The following is a 26,588-nucleotide window of genomic DNA, read 5'->3' on the forward strand; positions in this document are numbered from 1 at the left end:
CAAGCACTCTGTTGCTGGCATCATTTTGTTAGTTGTGTATGTGGATGATATTGTCATTACAGGGAGCGATACTACAGGGATTTCATCCCTTAAATCCTTTCTCCACACTCAGTTTCATACCAAAGATTTGGGAATGTTGGAATACTTCTTGGGTGTTGAGGTAACAAGAAGCAAGAAGGGAATATTCTTATCTCAAAGGAAATATGTATTTGACTTGTTGTTTGAGACGGGAAAGTTGGGAGCTAAGCCATGTAGCACTCCAATGATTCCTAACTTGCAGCTCACAAAAGATGGTGACTTATTTGAAGATCCTGAGAGATATAGAAGGTTGGTTGGAAAGTTGAATTATCTTTCTGTAATTCGTCCAGGTATTGTGTGTTCAGTTAGTGTGGTGAGTCGGTACATGTCCTCTCCAACAGTTAATCACTGGACAACTGTATAACAAATTTTGTGCTACTTAAAAGGAGCACCTGGGCGAGGAATTTTGTATGGCAATCATGGTCATACTAGAATTGAATGTTTTTCAGATGTTGGCTGGGCAGGATCCAAGGAAGATCGAAGGTCTACTTCAGGCTACTGTGTATTTGTTGGAGGGAATCTAGTTTCATGGAAAAGCAAGAAGTAGAATGTTGTCTTACGTTCGAGTGCAGAATCGGAATATAGAGCTATGGCCAAGTCTGTGTGTGAAATAATGTGGATATATCAGCTTCTGACTGAAGTAGGTCTTAAAACTTCAATACCAGCCAAGTTGTGGTGTGATAACCAAGCTGCTCTTCACATTGCATCTAATCCTGTTTTTCATGAACGAACTAAGCATATCGAGATTGATTGCCATTTCGTTCGTGAAAAGATTCAGCAAGGTTTGATTTCCACAGGTTATGTGAAAACAGGAGAACAACTGGGAGATATCTTCACGAAAACTCTTAATGGGGTTAGGGTTGATTATCTTTGTAACAAGCTGGGCATGATTAATATCTATGCTCTAGCTTGAGGGGGAGTGTTATAGACTGTATAATTAAAATAGGAAGATGTTACAGACTGTATAATTAAAATAGGAAGTAAATAGTAGGGAGATATGATGTTACAGACTGTATAACTAAAATAGGAAGTAAATACTAGGGAGATATGATTTACCTTGATTGTAGGACAGATTTGTAGGAATTTGATTAGTCTTCTTTCCAAATATATTCTTTCCTAACATAGAATTTGTAATTTGTATATATACATACGAGATTGATGAATAATATAACAAATTTTTCTTCTTCCTCTGTTTACTCTTATTTTACAATTACCTTTTATCATATTCCATTGTAAGAACTAAGAAGAGGTTATAGTTTGTGACATGCCTATTGTCTTTAGTTATGTAATTCTTCCTTCTAGCACGTCATTTATTTAATTTCATTTTTTTCCATTGTCTTGTTTGGTTTGCATCAGTATCAGTGCAGTGGAAGCGCTTACTTACCAGCAATGATCCACCTTCTGCTCGAGCATACCATTCTATGACTAGTGTTGGTTCACGTTATCTTTTATTTGGCGGATTTGATGGGAAATCCACATTTGGTGACCTGTGGTGGTTGGTTCCAGAAGGTACTTGATCTTCTTATCTTAGGATAGTATTGAATAATTCTTCATTTTTTAGTTAGTTTTTTAGGTCTTAATAATCAGATCCAGAAGGTTTCTGGCATTAATTTAATGTTGACTGAACTTCATGATAGTACTCTGAGACCTTTTGCTCTTGGTATTTCGCTGAGAGTATTCTATAATTGTCCTTTGTATCTTCTCAATTCTATTAATACTACTTTAAACAAGTGTTTTCTATTTGGTGCTCAATCCTCAAGTGATATTCTTTTTTTTTTTTTCAACAATGTTTTCTGAAGGCATTAATTATATCTGTTATCATGTGGGACTAATATTTATTTAGGTAGAAAGATTTGTGATATGGTATATATAATTTGTCATTAGAACTATTTTGGTTGATTTAAACAAATCCACTGGCAGAATTCGTTTATTGTTCCTCCTTTTTTGTCATATGTGTTTTTTTTTTTCTTTTGTTTTATTTTACTCTCACTTTTACATGTAGATAATTGGATAACTACCTTTGATTTTGTTAAGTGCAAGGTTTCTTGGTCTGTGTGTTATTGATACTAAAACCATCTGTCTGGTAGTGCTTAACAATTTCTCAGTAGCACAATAAAGGTCCAAAAATTAACCAATAAAAGAAGACCACAAAATGATGAAAAGCTCCCTTTATGAGAGAAAAATGTCAAAATTCCGGAAACTAGGATTTTAGATTGAGTTTGAAGATGCTTGTATTGGGCTCAATTTGTAAATGTAACTGTACTTGGGAGAGGTAGCCCCTTGTGCCTCTCTAAGGGCTGCTTGTAATGCCTTTATCTATTGATTAATAAAGCTTGATTTTACTTATAAAAAAAAAGATTGAATTTGGAAATGAAATTTGGTAATTTGGTGTGGTTAAAGGTGATAGAAACTTGGGAAGAGAGAGAGAGAGTGAGAACTTAAAATCACTCTAGAGTTTATATAAATCACTCACCATAACCTCATTATATAGAAAGTTCAACTCATTCACCATGTTTTTTACACTTAGGACAAGTATACAGATACTAAGGGGGTGGCCTATCAAAAATTGTAGAATTGCCACTTCCATACTTTGATTCAAAGAGAACTCAGTAACTACCAAACTACTTAACCAATGACTATAAAATTTTAAGTGCAACTAAATTATGTCTAGAAAAATCAAGTTTATGTGGTTAGGCCAGGCCCCACAGGCAACCTGTAAAATAACCAAAATGCCCCTACTATCCAAATATATAAAAATACATAAGGATTTCAGTGAATCCATTATCTGAACACTTTTTTGATGAGTATCCATATCTGAACACTTGGCACCTGCATAATTGAAATGAATAAAGGTTATGGTTTTGAAAATTGAGGTTGTGTGGTCTTTCTTCTCCTGTTGTTACTTCTGTAATGGTGTGATCCTTTCTTTTCTTTCTCCTCTCCTCTTATTCTAAATTCTTCTATTTCTTTTTCTCGTTCCTATTTTTGTTCATAATTCAGATGTTTAGTTAGGATTTTTTACCTGCCACATACACCGTAGTAGGACTTTGTCCTTCCTGTCCTAAATCAAAAGTATAAAGCACATTCTTCACTCTAGTAGGACATTTGACTTATACTAACGACAGTCTCTTGCTTGATATGCAGATGATCCAATTGCAAGGCGATTGCCAAAACCTCTTCCAAAAGATCCTTTTGAAAGAAAGGATGGATTAGTGCGAAGCACTTCACTCCAATCTGTATTCAGGGTGAGAAGGAAAGTGCCATTAGATCTTCACTCTAAATTCCATGGCAATAGGTTAATGGGATTTTAGTTGAGTTATAATTCCATGAGGCCAGCACCACATAAAGTTGCCTCTGACAATCACTGCATAGAATAAGTGGTGACCAGTGTACAAAGTCACCTTAAAATTTTCTGGTCTCTTTTTTGTTTATCTGTAGTGCAATTAAAAAGGTTCGCCAACAACCTTTGTTATACCAAGAACATGCTTCCATGACTTTTAGTTAAAAAAGGTTCACCAACAACCTCTAGTATGCGTAGAGATCAGTGTTTTAAATGCGCAAGGCGCAAGGTGAGGCATGCACCTTTTTGAAGCAAGGTGCAAAATTACAAAAAATAAAATGCTAAAAAAATGTCAGAAAATTAAAAATGCCAAAAAAATTATAAAAAATATAAACTTAAAATTTAAAATAAATGTTTAAAAAAAACCTATTTTCTAAAATTAAAATACATAAACATAACATGTAAAGCATATTCAAATGAAAATTTAAAAATAAAAGCAAACATATAAAGCATTTTCAAGCATGTAAAACCTACAATCTCTTTTTTTCTTCAATTGCATTACTTCAAGTAGCTAATGTGATGTAAAACTTATTGCATTCTTATGAGTCACCTTTGTACCACGCCCCTCGAGGCAAGCCCGAACAAGTCCATGTTAGGGTCTTAAATTCTTATTTCTCACATAAAAAAGTAATGATTTTATAACTTTAATTGCCTTTTAAGAAGATATTTTATTGGAATGTGTGAATGAACAACATTAGCAAATAGGGGGTTTAAGAAGATATTTTAATTGTCTTTTTCAAGTGATGAAAGAAGGTGGCTCCTAATGCTTAATGAAGGTGACCTTGATCCTACACTTATTGAACCTCTTGATGCTTTTGTCACTAATCCCACCTTGATCTTCCCATTGCCATCTGCAAGGAAAAGAGAAAATGCACCAACTATCCCATCACTAAGTATGTTTCCTATGGTGCTTTCTCACCTTCTTATTGTACCTAGTATCTATTATTTATTTTGTTTCTATTCCTCACAATGTTACAACGGCAATACAGTCACCTCATTGGAGGGAAGCTATGAACCAAGAAATAGATGCTCTTCTAAAGAACCAGACTTTGGGAGCTTGTCTCTCTTCTCAAGGACAAGTTTCTAGTTGGATGTAAGTGGATGTATATTGTTAAACACAAGGATAATGACTCTATTGAGAGATACAAGGCACAACTGGTATCAAAAAAGGATATACTTAAACCTATGGCATCAATTATTAGGAAATAATTGCTCCAGTATCAAAAATGAGTTCTATTTGTGTGATTATGTCTCTTGCATCACATTTTCCCTAGCCTTTTTTTGGATAGGGGAAAATCCTTTAAAAGGCTAATCCTTTGATCTGTTTGCCCTCTTGAACCTCAAGGGTGAACTTGTGTCTAGATTGGGAACTCCCTCTCCATCAGGCATCAACTAGAACCTTGGTTTTAAAAGAGGCCTAAGGGAGAGGGAGAGCCTTTCAATGACTAACCTTATTAACATCTTGGAGGCAGCCATCTTGGATCCTACTTTGGAAGACTCTAGAGTTTGGACTTTCTCATCTGATGGACTCTTTACTTGCTCCTCTTTTTTTAAGCTTCTAGCCTCACTTGTTTCATAATGGGTGGACTTTCCAGTTAAAGAAATATGGATTAAGCCTATCCCGCCTAAAGTCCTAGCCTCATATGTACTTCTTATGTAGGAAAAGTGGAGAATCCCTATCCCACTTATTAATCTCCTATTCCTTTATAACTTGTATTTGGGAGTTTTTCTATTCTTTTTTTGGCTGCAGGTGGGTCCCTCAGCAAGAGGTGTCGGACATTTTCAGACCAAACTTCCTAATGCAACCCAAAGAAAAGAGGGAGATTGATGTGGAGAGCTACTAAGGAAGCAACTATTTGGATGGTTTAAGAGGAAAGGAGTAACAGAATTTTTATTGAAAAGAGTAGATTTGTGGAGGAGGTGATAGAGAATATAAAAGTGAAGGTAGCATTGTGGATTAAAACTTTCAATTGCTTTCACAGTCAATGACATTGTAAGGGCATGGAAGGAGGTAGCACAGTCCTCTAGAGTTAGAATAGAGTGGAAACCCCCACTAGGCAGAAGATGCAAGTTGAACTTTGATGGAACTTTCTTGGGTAACCTGGGTATGGTAGGAATTGGTGGGGTAATTAGAAACTTAGAGGGCATAATATTGGCTCTTTATTCAGGGCCAATTGGTGTAGCTTATTCTATAAGGGCTGAACCGATGACCTTACTACATGGTCTCAGGTTAACTGGGGTCCAAACAGTTGGAGGCGGAAGGGGACTCACTCAAAAGTCATTATCTCATGGGAGAGAAGTAATAGAAATATTCCTTGGAGCCTAAAGAATGTATACAGGGAAGTTGAAAGGAATGCAAGAGAATTGGATGCTGAATTCAAGTGGGCTAGAAGAAGTGCAAATAGGATAGCTGACTTCTTAGCTAAACAAGGAATAACAAGGCAACATTTGCTTTGGGATTCCTTGTAACACTGTTGTATTAGTGGGGGTGATGTTGTGGCCATCAATTTGTGTTATTTTTTACATATAACTAATCAATAAATTCAATTTTCTATCGATAAAAGAAAGAATGGCTTTATTAATGGAGACCTATAGGAGGAAGTTTATATGGACTAGCCTCCAAGAGTGAGCCTTTTCTAACAATGAAGGAAAGGTCTACTGTCTAAAGAAGTTCCTATATGGACTCAAATAGTCTCCCAAAGCTTGGTTTGATAGGTTTAGAAGGATAATCTTAATGGTTAGGTTTTTTTATCTCAAGCTGATCATACTTTGTTTAAAAGAAGGCATGATGATCGGGTGACCATGCTGATAGTATATGTTGATAATATTGTTGTGACTGGGGATGATGTCTTTGGAATCTCTCAGCTGGCATCCTTGCTTGTGAACTTGAGATCGAGGATCTTGGTGATCTTAAATACCTTTTGGGAATTGAAGTAGCAAGATCAAAGAAGGGTATTTTCATCTTTCAAAGAAAACATGTTCTTAACTTGCTCTAGGATGTTGGGAAATTGGGGAGTAAGCCAGCTGGAACCACAATTGACCCTGACCACAAGTTGAATGCCACTTATGGAGATTTTCTTCTAGACAGAGAGGTCCATTAGAGACTAGTTGGTCGCCTTCTTTGCCTATGTTTGACTAGGCTAGATATATCCTATGTAGTCAACGTTGTTAGTTAATAAATGCATGAGCCTAGAACTTCTCACATGCAAGTTGTCAACAAGATTCTTGCTTATTTGAAGGGGTGTCTTGGCAAAGGAATGTTATACTCTAATCACAGGCATTTGAATATTGAGGCCTACACAGATGCAAATTGGGTAGGAATAGTGGATGATATCTTGGAGGAACGAGAAACAATTTGTTATTGTTCATTCTTGTGCAAAGGCAAAATACGGGTAATGGCTCATAGGTTAAAGTTGCAATAGTTGAGGACCTTGTTAATAGAAATGGGAATTCAAGTTCAAACCCCAATGAGACTTTATTGTGACAATCAGGCAATTATAAACATTGCTCACAATCTTGTTTAGCATGATCATACAATACATATTGAAGTGGATAGACATTTCATCTGAGAGAAGATTGATAGTGGAGATATTTACTTGCCCTTTGTAATATCAGATGATCAACTTGTTGACTGCCTTACTAAGGAATTCACAAGCCAAAGTTTGATAGTAACCTAGGCAAGCTGGGCATGATAGAAATCTATGCTCAGCTTGAAGGGGACTGTTGAGAATATATAATGAGTTGTGAGGGTTTTTTGGTCTTTTCTTTTCTTTTGTATTTGGGCGCCCAAGTAGGGGCAATCTTATACTTTTTCCTTAAGATATAAATGCAATGTTGTGTGAACAGTAACATGACACATCATTCATAACTTTTCTCTTCTCCTCTTCTTCTCTCTTTCCTCTCTTCTTCCTTCGCTTCACATTTAACAACTCAAAACAAAATCCATATGTTGTTTGGTTTTAAGAAAAAAAACATGGTGTAAATTTGGTTGAGTATATGTGAGTATAGTAAAAAGTGTCGAAAGATAAATACATATTTAATAATATTTCATTTAAAAAGTACCAAATAAGAAATTTGAAAATTATATATAATATACTTAATGCATTTATATGCATAAATGTATTTGAAAATCTTTACTGTTCATGTGGTACACATTTTTCTAGAAGTTGTTAGAATGCTCGAGTTAGGGGTGTTTTGGTCATTCTGGTGTATCTTATTGAAAGTGAAATGTCTATTGTATCTGAGTTTAAGTTATGTGTCCCATCTTCTATGAGGGACAAAATTGTCTTTCTTGTAACTCAGTTTTTCATGAATAAAAGTCAAGTGGGTCGGCTAGGAGAGGGACTTTTGAACATCCTCTCTTCTAGTCTGGCCAAATACTCTTCTCTCCTTCTTCTTCCTTCTCTTTTCTTTCTTCTTTATTCTTCTCTACTTTGACCTAGAAACAACTAGGGTTTATTCACATGGTATCAGAGCATTAAGGTCTGGTGTTCGTTTTCTTGCTGCTGTCTTCTTCCTGGGTTCGTTGCTAGCTTCACAGTAGGTTTCATCATCCTACAGCTGATCTGATTGAAGACTCGATAAAGGGCTGAAAAGGAGTTGTCGTTTTGAGGGCCTGGAGGTGAGAATGCCTCTGGCCGGTGCTGTGGTGGTCGTTGAAGTGGTATACTAGACCCTCTATTCAATGTACGAAGAGGGCTGGTCGTATACAGTCATGTTTTTTTTTTTTTTGTGTTTTCTTGCTCACATGTGTGCTGAAAGAAGAGTGGTAGACTGCTGATGCCATGACAGCAGTGGTGTGGTGTTGATTGTGTTGTGGTGGCTGACATATCTATGTTTTTAAATGCTTAAAAGTGAACCCCTAGACCTTGTGTGTAATCAGTTCTGCAGTATACAGAACAAGTGTTCAATGAAATGACTGAGTAATTTCAGTAGTGGTGTGTTGGTGGTAAATGGTCTTGCAGTGTGCAGTCCAAGTGTTTGATGTGTTGACTGAATGATTTCAGCTTTAGAGTGTAGTGTGTAATGTGTAGTTGAAGAAAGTGGGTTGGTGGTATTGTAAGTGAGATAAGTCTTGTGACAAGTGTGAGATTGTGGTGTATATTCAGAGGAGACATAATTGAGATGGCTTCAACTGTAGTTGGGAATGACAACAAAACAGGCATCATGCTCTCTTCAGATTATCTAAGTGTTCAAATGACATCCATCAAGTTGAATGGTGAGAACTATGTACCATGGGCAAAATCTGTGGAGGTGTTCTTGAAGGCCAAGAGGAAAGTAAAATATGTGAGGGAGGAGAAACCTTCCTCTGATTCTCCTAGGTTCAGTGATTGGGAACAAGATGATGCACAGATAATGACATGGCTTTGGAACAGCATGGAACCAAAGATTAGTGTGAACTTCATGTTCCTAGATACAGCCAAAGAGATCTGGGATCATGCTAAAAAGTTGTACTCTGGACAAGACAACACAACTAAGGTATATCAGTTATACCAAGAGTACTTCAATTTGAAGCAAGTCAAAGCTTAGAAGAGTATTATGCAAGTTTGAGAAACATCCGCAATGAGCTAAATGTGTATCACCCTCTAACATCAGATGTCCAGATCCAACAACAGCAAGGTGAACAACTTGATGTGACTAGGTTTCTTGTGGGTTTGAAGGCTGAGTATGAGCCTGTCAGAGCACAGATATTGGGGGGATCAGCTCTCCCCTCACTTGAAGAAGTTTTTGCCTGTCTTAAGAGGACATCCATTGAGCTAGTGGAACATTCTTCCTTCTCTGATAGATCTGGTTTGGTAGTGACTAAAGGGAGTAGTCATGGGAGTAGAAGTGGTGGTGGCAGTAGTGGTCCTCCAAGCAACCGTGGTGGACACATGTTTAACCGGGCCACTGGCCGGACTGGAGGTCGTGAGTCAGGGGGAGGCCGTGGAAAAGGAAGGGGTAATGCTCAGAGAAAATGTACACATTGTGGCTTAGAGGGGCACACAGTTAATTTCTGCTATGATTTGCGTGGTCCACCCAACACTTGGGCTAACCATGTTACATCTAAGAGTAGTAGTACAATTACTGAAAGCCAGCAAATTGCACCAACCCCCTCCACACCCACTTGTGCTTCCGGGCAGGAAATGGTGAGTGTACCACGGGCAATATATGAGCAGTTCCTTCAAACATCTCAGCAGAACACAACTACACTTGCCCATTCAGGTATGACTTGTTTAGCTTCCAAAGCCTCACCCCGGATCATTGATTCTAGCGCCTCGGACCATATGTCTGGGACTCCTGATGTATTTTCTTCCCTTTCTCACACCTCCACATCTCAGACAGTTACACTTGCTAATGGTTCTACATCTCCTATTTGTGGTGTTGGTGATGTTGATCTCTCCTCATTGTCTTTAGCATTTGTTTTATATGTTCCTAAGTTCCCTTTTAACCTTATGTTTGTTAGTAGATTAACCAAGTCCCTTAATTGTTCTGTAACCTTCTATCCTTCTTCTTGTGTGTTTCAGGATCTCAAGACGGGAACGAAGATTGGTGGAGGGCATGAAGCCGGTGGTTTGTATTGGCCCTCCAGTGGCTTTTCAGTCGTCTCTTACTCCTCTCCAATGGCACTACAGACTTGGTCATCCCTCTCTCAAGGCTTTGATGCTGCTAGTTCCTTCCTTGAGTCATCTTTCATCATTAGATTGTGAGTCATGTCAGTTGGGAAAACATCATCGAGTCTCATTTAGTCCAAGAACTGATAGTCGTGTCTTAAGTCCTTTTGCTTTAGTTCACTTTGATGTATGGGGTCCAGTTAAAGTGGTGTCATATAATGGGTTTAAGTATTTTGTAATCTTTGTTGATGACTTTTCAAGGATGACATGGATCTATCTTATGAAATACCGTAGTGAATTGTTCTCTATTTTCAGAAATTTCATGCTGAAATACGCACTCAGTTTGGTGTTCATATGAAAATACTTCGCTTCGATAATGCCAAAGAATACATCTCCTCATCATTTCAGAAATACCTAGAACATCATGGAATAATTCATCAAACTTCTTGTGTCTACACCCCGCAACAAAACGGTGTAGCTGAACGGAAAAATAGACATCTTCTTGAAACTGCTTGGTCCTTGATGATCAATATGCATGTCCCAAAGCACTTTTGGAGTGATGTTGTTCTTACATCCTGTTTTTTAATAAATCGGATGCCCATGTCAATCTTTGGAAGTCAATCCCCTTTCTCCATGTTGTTCCCCACTTTGTCTCCCTTTCCTCTCACCCCAAGAGTCTTTGACTGTGTTTGTTTTGTTCAACACTTGGGGCCTGGAGTAGACAAGCTAGATGCTCGGGCTACGAAGTGTATTTTTCTTGGCTACTCAAGGACTCAGAAAGGGTACAAGTGTTATAACCCTAAGTTTCATAAATCGTTTGTGTGCCTTGATGTCACCTTCTTTGAGTCAGTTCCTTTTTTCTCCAATGTCGGGGTCTCTTCTTCTCCCTCTGTGGTTCCTCTTCTTGTTCCGGTTGTGGACCCCCTTCCCGTAGCTCCCACTCCTACTGCAGATGCACATCATATGCCAGTTACTACAAAGAGACCGCCAATTACTCAAGTGTATACTCGCAGAAGTGCTTCGGCTCCTCCTCCACTTCAGCACCCGCCAACAGATCCTACTACTGCTCATTCTCCCTCAGATCTTCATCTCCCTATTGCTTTGCAGAAAGGTAAACATACTTGTACTTCTCATCCCATTTCAGACTATGTTTCCACTGCTCACCTTTCTGCTTCTCATTGCAAGTTTATATCATTACTCTCATCGGTTCCCACTCCCAAGACTGCACAGGAAGCCCTTGCCTCTCCAGGGTGGCGGCAAGCCATGGAAGAAGAACTCTCTGCTCTACAACATAATCATACATGGGAACTCACCACCCTTCCTCCTGGTAAGCACATTGTTGTGTGTAAATGGGTCTATACAGTGAAGCATCTTCCTGATGGCAGTGTGGAACGATTGAAGGCACGGTTAGTGGCCAAGGGCTATTCTCAGTTATATGGCGTGGACTATATGGAGACATTCTCTCCTATGGCTAAAATTGGTTCAGTTCGGGTGTTGATCTCATTGGCTACTATGTATGATTGGCCTCTCCTACAATTTGACATGAAAAAATGCCTTCCTACATGGTGATCTTGTTGAGGAGGTGTATATGGAGCAACCAACAGGGTTTGTTGCTCAGGGGGAGGCTGGTAAGGTGTACAGGCTCAAAAAGGCAATCTATGGACTGAAACAATCTCCTCGTGCATGGTTCGACAGGTTCAGTGAAGTGGTGAAGGCCTTTGGGATGAAACAGTGTCAGGTTGATCATTCTGTGTTTAGCTATAACTCAAAAGATGGAAAAATCTTGCTAGTCGTGTATGTGGATGATATTGTCATAACTGGAAGTGAGAGCAATGGAATTGACCGGCTGAAAAAATTTTTACAGGACCATTTCAATACGAAAGATCTAGGGAAGCTAAAGTATTTTTTAGGAATAGACGTTGCGAGGTCAAAACAGGGGATCAACCTATGTCAGAGGAAATATGTTCTTGATCTACTTGAAGAAACAGGGTTGTTAGGTGCTAAACCAGCAAAGACTCCTATGGAACTCAATGCCAAGTTAAGTGTGGATGCAGGTGAAGAGTTTGATGATCCTGGAAGATACTGAAGGTTGGTGGGAAAGTTGAACCACCTGACCATTACCCGACCAGATATATCATTTGTTGTGAGTGTGGTGAGTTAGTTTATGCAACATCCACGGGTTCCTCTTGAGATAGTAGGGTACACAGATGCTGATTGGGCTGGCTCTATATCAGACAGGAGGTCAACCACAGGGTATTGTACCTTCTTGGGTGGCAATCTTGTAACTTGGAAGAGAAAGAAACAAACAGTGGTGGCAAGTAGTGCGGAAGCAGAGTACAGGGCTATGGCCAATACCACATGTGAACTAGTATGGCTGAAGAACCTACTACAGGAGATGAGTTTCTCAATTGACAAACCCATGAAACTATATTGTGATAACCAAGTTGTTCACATCTCATCCAATCCTGTCTTCCATGAAAGAACTAAACATATTGAGTTGGATTGTCACTTTGTGAGAGAGAAAGTGATAAGTGGGGTAATAACTACATCTCATGTGAGCTCAGGAAATCAGTGGGCAGATATCTTCACAAAACGATTGTCTCAGGGAAGAATAGATTACATTTGTAACAAGCTGGGACTATATGATATATACTCTCCAGCTTGAGGGGGAGTGTTAGAATGCTCGAGTCAGGGGTATTTTGGTCATTCTGATGTATCTTATTGAAAGTGAAATGTCTATTGTATCTGAGTTTAAGTTATGTGTCCCATCTTCTATGAGGGACAAAATTGTCTTTCTTGTAACTCAAGTTTTTCATGAATAAAAGTCAAGTGGGTCGGCTAGGAGAGGGACTTTTGAACATCCTCTCTTCTAGTCTGGCCGAATACTCTTCTCCTCTCCTTCTTCTTCTCTCTTTTCTTTCTTCTTTATTCTTCTCTACTTTGACCTAGAAACAACTAGGGTTTATTCACAGAAGTCAATGTATTTGTTTGTTTTTTTTCTCAAAAAATATGCCATTCAGTATGATTTCATTCAAAATTAACAAGTACGAGTCTATTATGCACATTTTTCCTGATCTATGGGCAAATTGTCTTCTTTTAAACAGTTGGAATAAAAGCAAAGAAAAACAATAACCACAGAAATGGTGGTTCATGATTCCAAAATATGGTAAATAATAAATAAATAAATAATTTTTTATCAATAGTATAAATAATCAGTAGAGAACGTTCTTTAGAATATGAAGGTCTAGAAGAAATAGGAACAGACCAAAAAGGACATGTTAAGGTACTGGAAAATGATTTCTGGATTCACAGTCTAACAATGGATAAGATTGGAATGGAAAAACAAGGCTTATGTTGTATTCTACCTTCTGTTTAATTTTGTTTAGTCTTACCATGAATATGTATGCCAGTAATGATGTGAAATTAGCTATTTATTTTAAAACCTATCCATATCCTATTTTTCTATAGGAAAGCCAAAGAGAATATTCCCCAATCACAGAATTGCAAAAGAGATTAGAAGTTTCTGTTTCAGTTTCGGCTCCTGAGGTTGGTATTACAGATGAATTGGATGACAACGAGTTTCTTGAACAATCATCAAGGTTATTCAGAGGACAAGAGTCCACTAGTGGACAGGTTACACACATTCAGGTAAGTTTGGTGTAAATCTATGCTATGCTGGTTATGTCTATCTATTTTCCATCTAACATTGTCTTCATTGGTTCAATGAAGGCTGTACAGGCGCTTCGTGACCACTGGAAGAAGTCTTCTCCAAGGGCAATACCACTGAGGGAGTTGGGGCCTTTGCTTCGAGATTACCAACGTCTAATAACCCGCTGCCATTTGTAAGCGTTGCCATTTACATTTATTAACCGTTCATGTTTGCACATTCTGTAGTTTGCATGTTCTCAATGTTTCTTAATGTAATACCAATTTAGATTTATAGAATGCTCATCACTCTGCTGTACCCTTTTGTTGGACAAGTATGGATCTCTGATTTAATAAAAAATGTCTTGGAAAGTAAGCTTGGTATTTAAACCTGGTCTGAGTTAATTGGTTTGGGAAGAAGTCACATGGACAAAAATAGTAGGTAAAAGAAAGGGAAATGCATTTTCTAATTTGGCTAAAGCCGCTTTCATATTTCTGTAAGAAAAAAATTGTTTCCACTGTAAAACGGGTGAAAATAGTTGAAATGTTTTATCTTAAAAAGCTTTCTGTCATTTTTGCATTGTGATATACAGAATCTGAGTTGACAGCATTGCAACAGCTTGTTATTCTTCTCTCAAAAAAATATACATAACGCGAGGAGAATTCAAAAGGAAGTACGTTATGAACATTTAAGACAGAAAAAGGGAAAAAGAACAAATGAGAAAGCTTCTTAGAAGGAATGACAGAATGGAGAAATCATTTGATGCAGACATGGAAAAAGGGAAAGAAACCATGGAAGAAAAAATTTTTGACTACTTGGGGTTTAGTCAATTTGAGTTCTTATGAAGTTTTTTTCTGGTTTATTAGTGTTTTAGAGATAGAGTTAATTTTCTTTAAGGGTCAAACTAGTTTTAAAGAGTCATATTAGATAATCTTTGGAATTTTAAAAAGTTGACAATGCAGTCACATCATTTTTCTTTCACCCTATTTTTTAGGAGTCAAAATTTGTTTGTTTTGCCTGGTTTTGGTGTCATCAGACAGGTTAGTTATCTATTCAGTGAGATCAAGACTTTAATCTGACATGTTTGGACAGAGTATGACCATTTTAATAATAGGATGTAAATCCATGATAAGTTTAGAAAAATTTATCTTTGGGTCTATCATAGAGTTGTCTTTTATTTGTTTATTTAATGGGACATAATGAGCATATGTTGAGTCTTTTTATAAATTGGCATTGTAATTAAAATTTGGAAAAGTTGATCTCTCTCTCTCTCTCCCCAAGGTGCTTGCGGTCCTATTCTTTGTATGGCTGCGATTGCTTCTCCAAGGGGCTTGCAGCACTATTCTTTGTGGGGCTGGAAGGGCTGCAAATGGCATCTGTTTATCGAAATCCAAATTCTGGTTTGATTTGGTTAAGGGTGATCCCAATTTGATTTGTTTATAATTGAATTGAATATGCACCCACCCTTACCCTATCTGATATATTCTGATTCATGCAGATGTGTATATATACTTAAATTTGTATTATATCTATTCGTAAAGTTGGTTTTGAATGTTGTGATTTTTCTACAGTCGTTGGTTCAAGTTTAGTACAAGTTATTTTCAATATATTTTGTTCGTGATATACAATAGAAAAGTAATTTTTTTGTTCATTTTATTAATAATAATTAGTAATTTGACCATTTTAGTTTATTTTATTAATGCTTGTTGAGATTCAGCAGTTTTTTTATGTTTTTTCTTATTTAGAATAATTAGTTAATGGTATTGGGCCCAAGGCCCATTAATTTATGTTATTTTTTGGGACTGTTTTTATGTTGTTAGCAGTAATGCCCTATTAAGGGCATACTAGTCATTGTAATCAGTTTTATTTTATGAGTATATAAGACAATGAGTGGGGCGGCCAGATCATTATTGGCTTTTCCCCATCTCTTCTTCTCTTTCTCTTCTCTTCAAGAACCACTTTTTATTTTCTCTGTCACTGTTATCAAATCAGATTACTGTTTTTAGCTTTCTACTATGCTATTCAATATCAGATTGCAATCTGATTTCAATTCAAACTCAATATAGATCTGTTGAAGAAGATTCAATTTGAATCCAAATATAATCCAATCAAATTTGGATGTACCTAATATGATTCAATCTGATCTTTTTGCGGTCCTTCTTTGTCATTAATCACCTTCCTTCACCCTACAAAGCCCACCACCAAATTTGAAAATTGTAGGAACTTCTACCTGTCTATCATCATCATTGTACAGGTTGGCATTGCAAATGTCCACAATACCAGAAGAGACAAGTTGATTTTGTTAAGTTCTTTTGCAGGGAGATACATAAAGGGGGCCATGTAGTTATTATGTCCTGAAATATTGTCTAGGAAATTTACCTGGTGCTTAACATAGGCTATTTTAGCAACGCAAGGAAATGCCACACAAATAAGAAAACTCAAGGGAATACCAGCTAATATTAATACAAATTATAGAATTTCTTAGTCTATGATGGCTGAGTATTTGAATTTTCCAGTTCACCTGCCAGAGTCCAAGTGTTAAGTGTTGACTTTTTTTATCTAATCACTTCACAGTTTGTGGGAGAAATGTTAAAACATCTGGAAATTTGTTTTCTTGTACTGAGCAAAGCTTCAAATACATTTTAAAAAAGATAATAATAAAACAAAGCTTCAAATACATTTGTTGGACTTGTATCAGGAAACATTCTATGCCAGGAAACCCAAATTCCACCTCTTTCAGTTTTTTTAATTCTGGTATTTTAAGATGAATCAGTGAAAATTCGCACAAGTGTTTAAATATTTTTTGGTGTATGTCTGAATCCCTAAAACAAAATTAGTTTGCTATAAGATGCAGATTTGTTTACCATGCACAATATAGTCAAAGTCTTGAGCAGTATTTATTTACAAAAATAAGATCATAAAGAAAAATAGCCTGTTTTTTCCTTGGTTCTTTGGAAATCTAGAATGGTGTAGCAATTATTTTTCAAACTTACTGTATTTGTGTATTTTGGGGTCTGGCTTCTTTGTGAGCTAGTGGTTTGATCTTGAATAAAACTACCTTACGTTTAAAGAAAAAAAGAAAAAAAAATGTTGTTCTTGTCAGAAAGATTATTACAGGCATTCCTTATGGTACATATATGATTTTCACACCTCTTAGTTGTTCATGTTAATTCACAGCTTGGTCAGTATGATTGATCCTTTTCCTGGCATGTTTGTCTTTGCAACCATGGTAGGGGAATTGGTGGATCTGAGTCACTGTCAATGGAGTCTAATCCTTCTGCACATTACCAGTTTTATCATATTAAAACTGCTTCTCAGGTATAATCCCGATCCATGATTAGTTTGTATTGATCCTCAGATTCAGTCATGCTGCATGCAAAGGAGCAGAGTGCTATTTTAATCTAAATATTTTAAAGAATTTCCTCCCAGAAGTCAAATATTTTTTTAGCTAAGAAAGACCCATGCTTATCAGTCTATCCACACCACTGTTTTGGCAAAAGCTTGGCCAAGTCATTACTCTTAGTCTGACCAAAATTTGGCATAAATAGATTGACAATATTAGTCAATAACCAATGGCAAACATCGCCCCTTGGACACCTGTAAAATACCATTTTCTAGGGATGCAACTTGGGTGGGCTCAGGTTGGGATTTTGTCAAATCTGAATGGCCCATAAACCCAGGTCGCCTATTGCAGTGTAAAATCTTCAAATCAGGTACCCAACTTGTATCCCTACCATTTTCTAAATTTCCTCTTTTTGCTTCTAGACTACCTAGAAATCTTTCTGTGAATGATAAGAACACCCTACAAAAGAGGGTTCAGATGACCATTCTGATACGAACCATAAAATACAGCTTCTAAATATGCACAGCATGAACCAATGAAAGGTAGACTGCAACTCAAAGACTCTTCAGTATTTCCTGAGTGAAATATTGAAGATGGGTATGCATATAAAATTTAGCCCAATTCTGGAAATTCCTTTATGGACCTCTAAACCACAAGAATTTGAAGTCCTGAGATGTTCTTATGTATTGTACCACAAAAATTCTTGTTTCTTCAATTGTAGGACTTATGAATGTTTGTGTGTTTTACTTCCCATTCCCCTTCATTCTCTCATCTCAAAATCATGAGTGATGCCTTCTCAGTTGCGCATGGATGATATTCCTAAGTTGCTGATCGAGTACAAACAGCTTCTGTCAAATTGAAGAATCACCTGGGGTTACTCCTTTAAGAAAATTAATATGTGAAGAATGTATGAGGACTTGTTTGAATCATTTGTTTCTTTATCATTGAACTGGGGATATGTAATCAAGGTTTAATCTCTTTTATGTATTGACCCTTTCTATTATTTTGCCCATCTGAACAAAAGAACAGTAAATGAAATTTCTTTTAGCAGCTCTCTTGGTACGCTCAGTCTTATAGTTGTTTCCGATCAATCAGGATGGTTGGATTGGTGAACCTTGATTGAGCATAACTCCAATACGGCATGAGATGAGACATCCAATAATAGAAACTTAATAGGGTGAACATTTAAGTAGTGGTCATGTATAATTAGGATATTAACCCAATCATCCTGAACTGAAAAGATGACTAGTCGCCCATGTACTGGTAGGATCCTAGTATACCATTTACCAAATGACATGCATAAACTTGCATGGAATCACCCCATTGTAGGGTACAATTATGAGGATGAGAAGTTATGAAGTTAAAGACATGTTGGTTTACAAACCTATTTAGAGGGTGTTTGAGTGTTTCTTTGCTAAATCAGTAGAATCCCCTCCTTGAAAGCAAATCAAGTACAGAAACAGACTCATAAAATATATCAAAGCAATGACACCCATTAACGTGAAAGTCATCATCCCAAGTACAGCACACCAGCCTAATCCATTATAAACATCACTACTTAACGCAGAGAATCAATATGCTTGCTCAGCTCCTCCAACTTCTTCATCCGCAGTCTCTCGCTCTCGCTTACCAACTGCTCAGAGAATAATAAGAAGGGGGAGAGAGCATGAGAAACAAAATCTAAAATCAACTTCTGAAGTTAAAATACTAAGGGGTGTTCTTCAACGTGAATTGTTTTTCTTGCGAGTTCCAAAAACAAGTTAAAAACTAATTGGTTTGAAAACAAGTTAGTTCTTAAAACATTTCTCATGTTTTTGGTTGTATATTTGTTTTCTAATTTCAAAACTGAAACCAAAAATGTGTTATTGGACTTTTGGTTTAAAGAGCATGTTTTCATCTGGTTATTTTATATGGTGTTCTATAAATCATATAATATCTGTATTACAAAATTGTTCTCATTAAAAAAATCATTGTTTTGGAACATTTATTTATTTGAAACAGAACCAACTTGTTTATACCTTTCAAACCAAAAACAGTTTAAGAACATGTTTCTGCTTCGCTGATATGGAAATTTCAGAAATAAATTATAACAAAAAACATTCATGTTGTAACACCCCCTAAATTACATGATCATGTTGTCAAGAAAAGCTGCATGTTACCTCCATTAATTTGGTAATTAATTGAGCTTTCTCCTTGTTCTTTTCATTGAAAGCATCAAGAGCTTCCTTGTATTCCTTCTCCTGTGACCAATCAAAATCCCACTCATATAGCATTAATCACATTTTTCTAATTATTATCTATTACATTAAAAAAATAAATAAATAAATAATACTTGTGCAAGAAGATACATGTCTATGAGATGTGAAACCTAATAGGCACTTATGTTGGAGATGATGAACTCCTCACCTTCTTCTGACAACTCTGTCCCAGTGGCTTCAACTCTCGGTTCACTGCATCAATCTTCTTACGTACTAATGCAACTTCCTTCCTCGTTGGATCAGCCAGTGCTTCAAGCTCCTAGTAAATTTTTATTTCTTTTTTGTTAAACGAAGAATTCAAAGTATTTCATCATCAACAACATATAAATAGCTATTAGATGGCAATTCCTTTTGGGTTTTTTTCCATGCAGATATTGGGGTGACTGATGATTTTTTTATTAATTTTTGGTAGAACGGATAAAATGGTCGAAGCACTGCAATTTTGTAGTCAGATTGAATGATAATTGATAACTGTCCTAATTTCTTGAAAACAATTTCTTTTCTGAAGAAAATTACAGTATTTGTAATAAGCTACTGGCAGCTTTGATGTGGTTTTTTAGCTTTTCACGCAGATGCTAAGTTGCTAACATGAGCATGTAGGTTGGCTTTCAACTTACTTCCCGAATCTCTGCCAAACGCTTTGTTTCTTCCTCTACGCGTCCCAATTGAGCCTGAACCTTCTCCCTTACCTCCATCTTCTTCCTCTCGATCTCTTCTTCCTTTGCCCTGAACATAGTCAGAGCCGATCTGGACATCTCTTCTTCCTTGTCTTCCCTTGTTGGGCTCTCACCATAGCCGATACTTTCCGAGTTTTTTAGTCGTTGAACCTGTGATTGCTGCTGCTCCCATGTCTGCTTCTGTGTCTGCATCTCTGCCTCTACAGGGAACCTTCTTCTCTTTGGAACTCACTCTCTCTCTCTTCTCTCCTCTTTCCTTCTGCTTTTGCTTTAGAATGATTGTTCTCTTTCTCTGCCGCTGATGCTTATAAACAAGACTTCCCTTAAAGGCTTCAGAGCCAACTATCTTTCTTTATGGCTAGAATATTCAGAAGCTTGGGTTGAAATAACCAAAGTGCCTACCACTTTATCAACCAAAAGGAGAAGCTTTCATGTTAGGCTAATGAAGAGTTACTATCAGAAACCCAAATTCCCTATCTACCTACCAACCATTACCCGAACACCACCCACTTGATCAACACCCTTACAACTTCCACAACAAAGTTTGAATTTGTCACTTGATACCAGTACAGATTTTCTCAAGTGAATTTTCCTTTTTAAACTTTTTCTTTTAATCAAAGCTTGGTGATGGATCTAGATTCCAGATGGGCCTCTCTGTCGTCTCTTGGTAAGATAGTCATTTTCTTAAGTTGGTATATTGGCAATTTCAGCTAACTGCTAAAGTTCCTTCCACTGTTCCACATGAATTACTGACAAAGACATATTACATATTCCAGGGACATTGGAAGACAAAAATCTGCGAGAGAGAGTTAATATATGAGACCTTTTTTCCCTTTGATTAATATTATTTTTTGAGGTGTCTGAGGGATAGCATACTATTTGATGACAGGTCCTAGGAGTACAGGTAAATCTTTTTTCTTAGGGTAGAAGTCTTATGTGGAGTAGACAATAAGGGCTAGCATCTTAGACTAATGGAGAAAAGCTTCCAGTCTGGAGCCACAGCAGAGTCTGGACGGTATCAGGATCTGGACCCAATAATCCACCCTAAAAGAGAAGCAGTGTGCTACAGTATTAAATTTAAAATATAGTTTAATAGCATGGGAAGTGGGAACTGAGAAAATACCTTGTAGGGCTGTTCAGTGGGTCCAAGAGCTAGAGATACTCAGAAACACCCAGACAGACAAGAATACTTTCTGGGAGCGGGGACTGAATACCCATAAAAACGTCTCATGCATAGTTTCTACACTGCAGAGAGGCCCACTGCAACTGCAGACAACCTACGAATTACGATTACACGGATTTGATCCCGCGCCTACTTTTTGAGTGATGTGTAACCAATCTTCTTAACTACTGGGTCATTCATTAATAAATTAGCAAATAGCAATTTGTCAATGATCCAAAATAGCTGAGATGGTCACTTGGTGACCCTCCCAAATATATGAAGGCATAGGTAAGGCTCAAAATTTTAACAAATATTTAGTCATATTTGCCAATATATATCGTATTGGGAGTGTCATATTCAATTCAGGGGATAAACGGGCCTTAAACTGACTCCTTCAAATCAAATTAAAAAAAAAATCTAAAAAAAAAGGAACGATTCATGATACAGTCTGATTCGCCCTATCTCGAATTGTATCGATATTTCAAACCTTGAACATAGGATCAAACCCATGTAACTGCAGGTTCTCGGTGATAAGATTAATGGACCAGTGGTGAGATATATCCAGTGGTTCAACTCAGTGGCTAACAGAGATCTATATAAATCTCTAAGCAGCTCAATTGGTTCATATGGAATACAGATCATGATCCAATCATTTGACAGCCTTGATTTTGATTCAGAGTATCCACAGCAGCAATAGATCGACTTTTTCGTTTTTAAGCAATGCAATATTTACAGCCCAAGAGGGACCTCCATCATCGACCATCATGAATGTACCCATACATGGGATGGACCCGCATCGCATATTGTTCCTTGTGGTGGTGTTCTCATAGCTTGTTTTTCTCTCTGGCTTTCTTTTTCTCATTCATAAATTCTAATAATTCACTCTTGTTCAAAAAAAAAAAAAAAAACCCATGTCTTCTGATAGTGCTTTTTATATCATATGTCCAGAAAAAAAAAATTGATATTGGATTGAAGGTAATTCATACACAGTGGACTGGGCAATCTATCATGAGGGAACACACCAGTATTTCATACACATGAGGCCCCATATGAGACCTACTCATTATTATGTATATATGGAACACTGGCATATTCACTCATGATAGGCCTCCCTGCCCACTTGTATGATTTTGTTTCAACAGGTGATAGGATTTCTTAATCAGGCTGGGGGATATTTGGGTTGAGGTTGACCTATACCAACTCAAGTTGAGAGATCGGATTAAAAGTTATTAATGTTGTTAGAAAATGATGTACTATGCTAAGGAGAATTGAATTACGGCCCCTATGTAGAGCAAAGGCTAGCAATCAATACCAAAAAAAACTCAAGTTGACACTTCACAACTTGAGTTATAAATATTTAAATACAGCCTTCAGGATAGTGTTCACACTTCACATCACACAGGATGGGGTTGATTGGATGTTTTAATAATCCTATTCCATTAGTCAGGTCTGGTTTAGGTTAGAGTGGGTTTGGGTCAATTTCGGGTTGAGCTGGGCCATTAGCTTCATATGATCACATGGCCTATATGTGGGTAGTTTTCACTTTTCACCGCTCATTGATCCTACAACCATAAGAGTGAGGGCCAATTTTAAGGCAAAAGTCTTGCATAGTTGCATAAGTTACAAAAGTGAAGTTATAAATCTCCAATGTACAAAACTAAGTAATCACAAACATGTGCATTCCATGGTCCATCCTAAGCAAGACCAGATCTAGTAGGTACACCCTTATGAATATAGTGAATAAGCATTCAATAAATATTCTGGACAGATGATAGGTCAGGGGTATTATAGGATAACAAGAAAAAATTTATTAAGTAGTTACTCAGTGTGTTCATCAAGTGTGCCTACCTGTTCTGGACTCACTTAGAACTTCATAATTGACACATGAAATAGGGTCAGAGTAAATGGAATCAAAATAATCATTTCCATATTCCAAGAGAAAGAAACCAAACAGAAGATTTGTGTGTAGAGATCAAATCCTAAAATTGATCTCATAAGAGAGCCCCAAAGATAAGCACTCAAAATGTTGATCACCCTTTTTTCATCTTCATTCTAATAATTAGAATTGCTAGCAACCATAAGATAAAGGTTAAGTTAGAGTATGTTTCAAAACTGATACCGTTTCCCCCCAAAACCATTAAACATGGGTAATAATTTAACTTGGAATTCAAGCCACAATCCAACATGGCACATAAATCCCAATCTCATCGTCCTCAGGCCAAATGTATATTGCCCTTGTCTTTTTTTTTTTTTTTCTTTTTCTTTGGGAGGAAGGAATTTCATTTAAACAAGACATTATTTCGCTTTGCCAAAATCTACAAGACAGGAAGAGCTTTGACGACCAATCAACCCCTCAAAGAATTTTGATAAATACCAGTTGATTGATTACTATTTTATGATGCCAATTGATTGGTTACATGTTTTTCCAGTATCATATCGGAATCTTTTCACTTTTCTTCCTTCATTTGCTTGAAATTTGTAACTTGTTTGGTGACTTGGGACGATTAGGCATGATTTTGTTGGCATTTCAGACCACAACTTTCCAGCCTGCAGACATTTCTGATTGTAAAACTGAAATTGAATGCTTCAGTTTTGCATGGTATATCCAAACAGGGCAAAAGGAACAAAACTAAGCAAAGAAAAACTACTTTTTCATTATGGGCATGTGCCACCAAGGGCTATTTCAAATAGAGTGAGGCTGAGGTGGGGAAATACACGGACCCATTTGAGTAGCTACATCAGTTACCATACGCTTGAGCTTGATTCCATTCTACACTACACCCATTCAAAATTTAAGAATTTCTCACCCCAACCCGACCCAAGTTGGTCTGCTATATTATCAATAGGGTTCTGAATGGGTTAGATCTGGGGCTGAATAGGTCTGGTTATATTATCTATAGGGTTCTGAATGGGTCAGATCTGGGGCTGAATAAGTCAGATATACAAAGGGGTGAACATGAGTTGGTTCAGTTTGATTTCATGGCAAAATCCTGGAACCGATGAACCAGAACCTATCCTGTGAAGGTCGGTTCCAGGGCTACCTATGAAACCTGATTTTTGTTTACTCTTCCCCTTAAAAAAAAAGCATATTCTTTAAAAACTTGATTTTTAATAAATATGATATATATGGTTTAAAAATTATATTATCGATTAAATTGAGTAAGTTAATATGTAGACTATCATTATACGGTTCAAAACTTATAATTTAAATTTAAATTTTGTAAATATTATCTTTTACATTATTTATTATACACATTCAAATATTAGCATAAAAACAAATGATCAACTCACTTAAAATAATTCAATGATCAAGTGAGACCATGACCTTTGTAACCATGAATGCCTGGAATCAAATCTTCACATCCCCAAAAGTATTTCGGAATTTATTTCAAAGCAGGTTCCACCAGGGTCAGTTTCACCAAAGCCAATCAAGGCTAGTTCATTGAGTCGGTTCAGGTAAGGTAAACCCCTAGACCTTGAAAACGATATGGATGGGGTCGGTTTTAAGAATTTGGAACCAAACCCTACCCTGTAATAGATCAGATAGGATTGGTTCAAGCCAATTCAAAACCTACCTATTTGTTCACCCCTCTTAAATCCATTTGATTTTGAACCCAATCCTATTTGTTAGATTTGGGTCAAACCTGAGTATTATATAATCAATCTATGGTTATCCATACTTGCTTAATGACTTAATTTGGGTCAGATATCAATTAATTTGGATCTTCATGCACTCTATTGGCAACCCTCAATTGACAATACTTTATTGCTTTGCAACTTGTAAGTATGATGTTGGACAGTTGAAGATATAATTTGCTGCCGTCGTTGTTGTTAAGACTTTTTGTTTAGAAATTATGGCAATTTAAGGGAAATTTTGATATAATATACAAAAAAAGAAGAAAAATTTTCCATGAAGTAAAAGTTCAGATTGGAGTGTCAGTCTTCTAGGCCTCCTTAAGCACTATGACAAAAGTGCAAGTTGTAGTGGGTATCGAGTCAAATGGCACTAGAGGAACAAATTGACTATAATGCAGACATCCAACCCAACTTGTGCTTACTGCTTCCTGTCCTTTCTTGCTTCCATGACCAACCATGTTCAAGTGTTGAATAATGATTAAAAATACCCCACATTCACTGTCTGTTGCCTCTGTTGATAAATGCCCAGGTTACAAACAAGATAAGACACAAGTCTGAACATGAACCAAGAAATAAATCCCAACATACATCAGGTAATAGACCAAAAACTTGAATGCTCAGTGTACAAGAATTAACCTACAATCAGCAACAATGGATATCGTCTGCAGAGAGGACTGACATGATATCCTCCAACAAGGTGAAACTCTGCTCATCCCCTCCCCTCAAAAGGAAGAAGGCATGAGCTTCTACCATTTCGCTAGAACTAGAAGAGACTGACAGAGGAACAGGTCTCCCACTCCCAGCAATGAAATCCCCAGTCGAATTTGGGGAGCTTTCTATACGAGGCTTTCATGACCTTACATTTCTACATCTCCCAACTCTCCTGGGTCATTGTTATCATGATTGCATGCCCTTCTTAACAAAACTAACAAAGAGCATGTCGACTAGTAGGTAGGGATGACCAGGAGCCGGCCCGGATGGGATGGATAAAAAATGAGTGTCAATGGTATTCAAAAGTTTAATTTCAAATTTCAGATATCACCTGATTTGATTTAATAAATATTCAAGTTCGATTCATTATTTAATTCTTATATATAATATATAAAATGTTTAAATTATATAAATAATTTATATATTTATATAAATAAAACATTTATTTTATATATTTATATAAATAAAATATTTATTTTATATATTTATTAATTATCTAAACTAATTAATCAGTTGAATTCGATTCCAATCAAATAGTTAATCGAATTCAATTTCGAATATTGATTTTCAATATTCGTTGTATATCGAAATGAAATCATATATCAAAATTTTCTAATTGGATTTGAATTTGGATATTGTCTAATTCTATCCATTTACACTCGTACGCACCACTATTTTCGTACACGAAGTCCACATAGGACCCACACCTTATGCATATGGAACACTGGCATGTTCACTTGTGATGGGTTGCCCAGCTCAATGTGCTTGATTTTGTTTCCAGCCAATCTGGGCCTGGATGATCATTCTTGCTTGAGCCCGCATTGCCAGGTCCAGCCCATCCCAAAGATTTTCATGCCTGGAAAAAAGTTTCTCTTCCAAAGCATAACCTGGGCCACCTGGCCTAGGCCTGTATCAAACTGACACACAATGTGGTACATGACCCATACCTAAAATCTTAGTTTCAGAAGCCTCGATTTGAAAATAGTATAAATAAAAATATATACGGTGCAAATACATACAAAATAATACAAAATACAAGATTCTACATTATGTATTTAATTTTATACTCCTTGCAAATTGAGTTTTATTGTATATAATATTGTATGCTATGCTATCTTCAATGGGAGTATGCTATGCACACATA

General features: G+C 36.8%; 2 protein-coding genes across 3 annotated transcripts in view; one reads left to right on the forward strand and one right to left on the reverse strand.

Moving 5' to 3' along the window:
• The window catches only part of LOC148847328 (Galactose oxidase/kelch repeat superfamily protein), a 55,859-nt gene extending 37,809 nt beyond the window's left edge, over nucleotides 1-18,050 (forward strand). For both annotated transcript variants that reach the window (XM_088949800.1, XM_088949799.1), the window contains 6 exons: nucleotides 1,435-1,587; nucleotides 3,223-3,323; nucleotides 13,480-13,659; nucleotides 13,741-13,853; nucleotides 16,891-16,975; nucleotides 17,801-18,050. In XM_088949800.1, coding sequence (XP_088805926.1) covers nucleotides 1,435-1,587; nucleotides 3,223-3,323; nucleotides 13,480-13,659; nucleotides 13,741-13,853; nucleotides 16,891-16,975; nucleotides 17,801-17,860 — 692 coding nt within the window. In that variant the 3' untranslated portion in view covers nucleotides 17,861-18,050. The remainder of the gene's footprint in view (nucleotides 1-1,434; nucleotides 1,588-3,222; nucleotides 3,324-13,479; nucleotides 13,660-13,740; nucleotides 13,854-16,890; nucleotides 16,976-17,800) is intronic.
• A 255-nt stretch (nucleotides 18,051-18,305) lies between these two features.
• Nucleotides 18,306-20,127, reverse strand: LOC148847329 (uncharacterized). The gene is made up of 4 exons (XM_088949801.1): nucleotides 19,876-20,127; nucleotides 19,407-19,517; nucleotides 19,160-19,240; nucleotides 18,306-18,633 (listed from the first exon to the last, which is right to left on the reverse strand). Exons 1-4 carry the CDS (start codon nucleotides 20,125-20,127, stop codon nucleotides 18,559-18,561), a joined length of 519 nt encoding a protein of 172 aa, XP_088805927.1. The 3' UTR covers nucleotides 18,306-18,558.
• Between the last annotated feature and the right edge of the window lie 6,461 nt (nucleotides 20,128-26,588).

This window comes from Nelumbo lutea, chromosome 6 (genome assembly GCF_056320005.1).
Source record: "Nelumbo lutea isolate HS-2025 chromosome 6, American lotus-T2T, whole genome shotgun sequence".
Taxonomy (NCBI): domain Eukaryota; kingdom Viridiplantae; phylum Streptophyta; class Magnoliopsida; order Proteales; family Nelumbonaceae; genus Nelumbo; species Nelumbo lutea.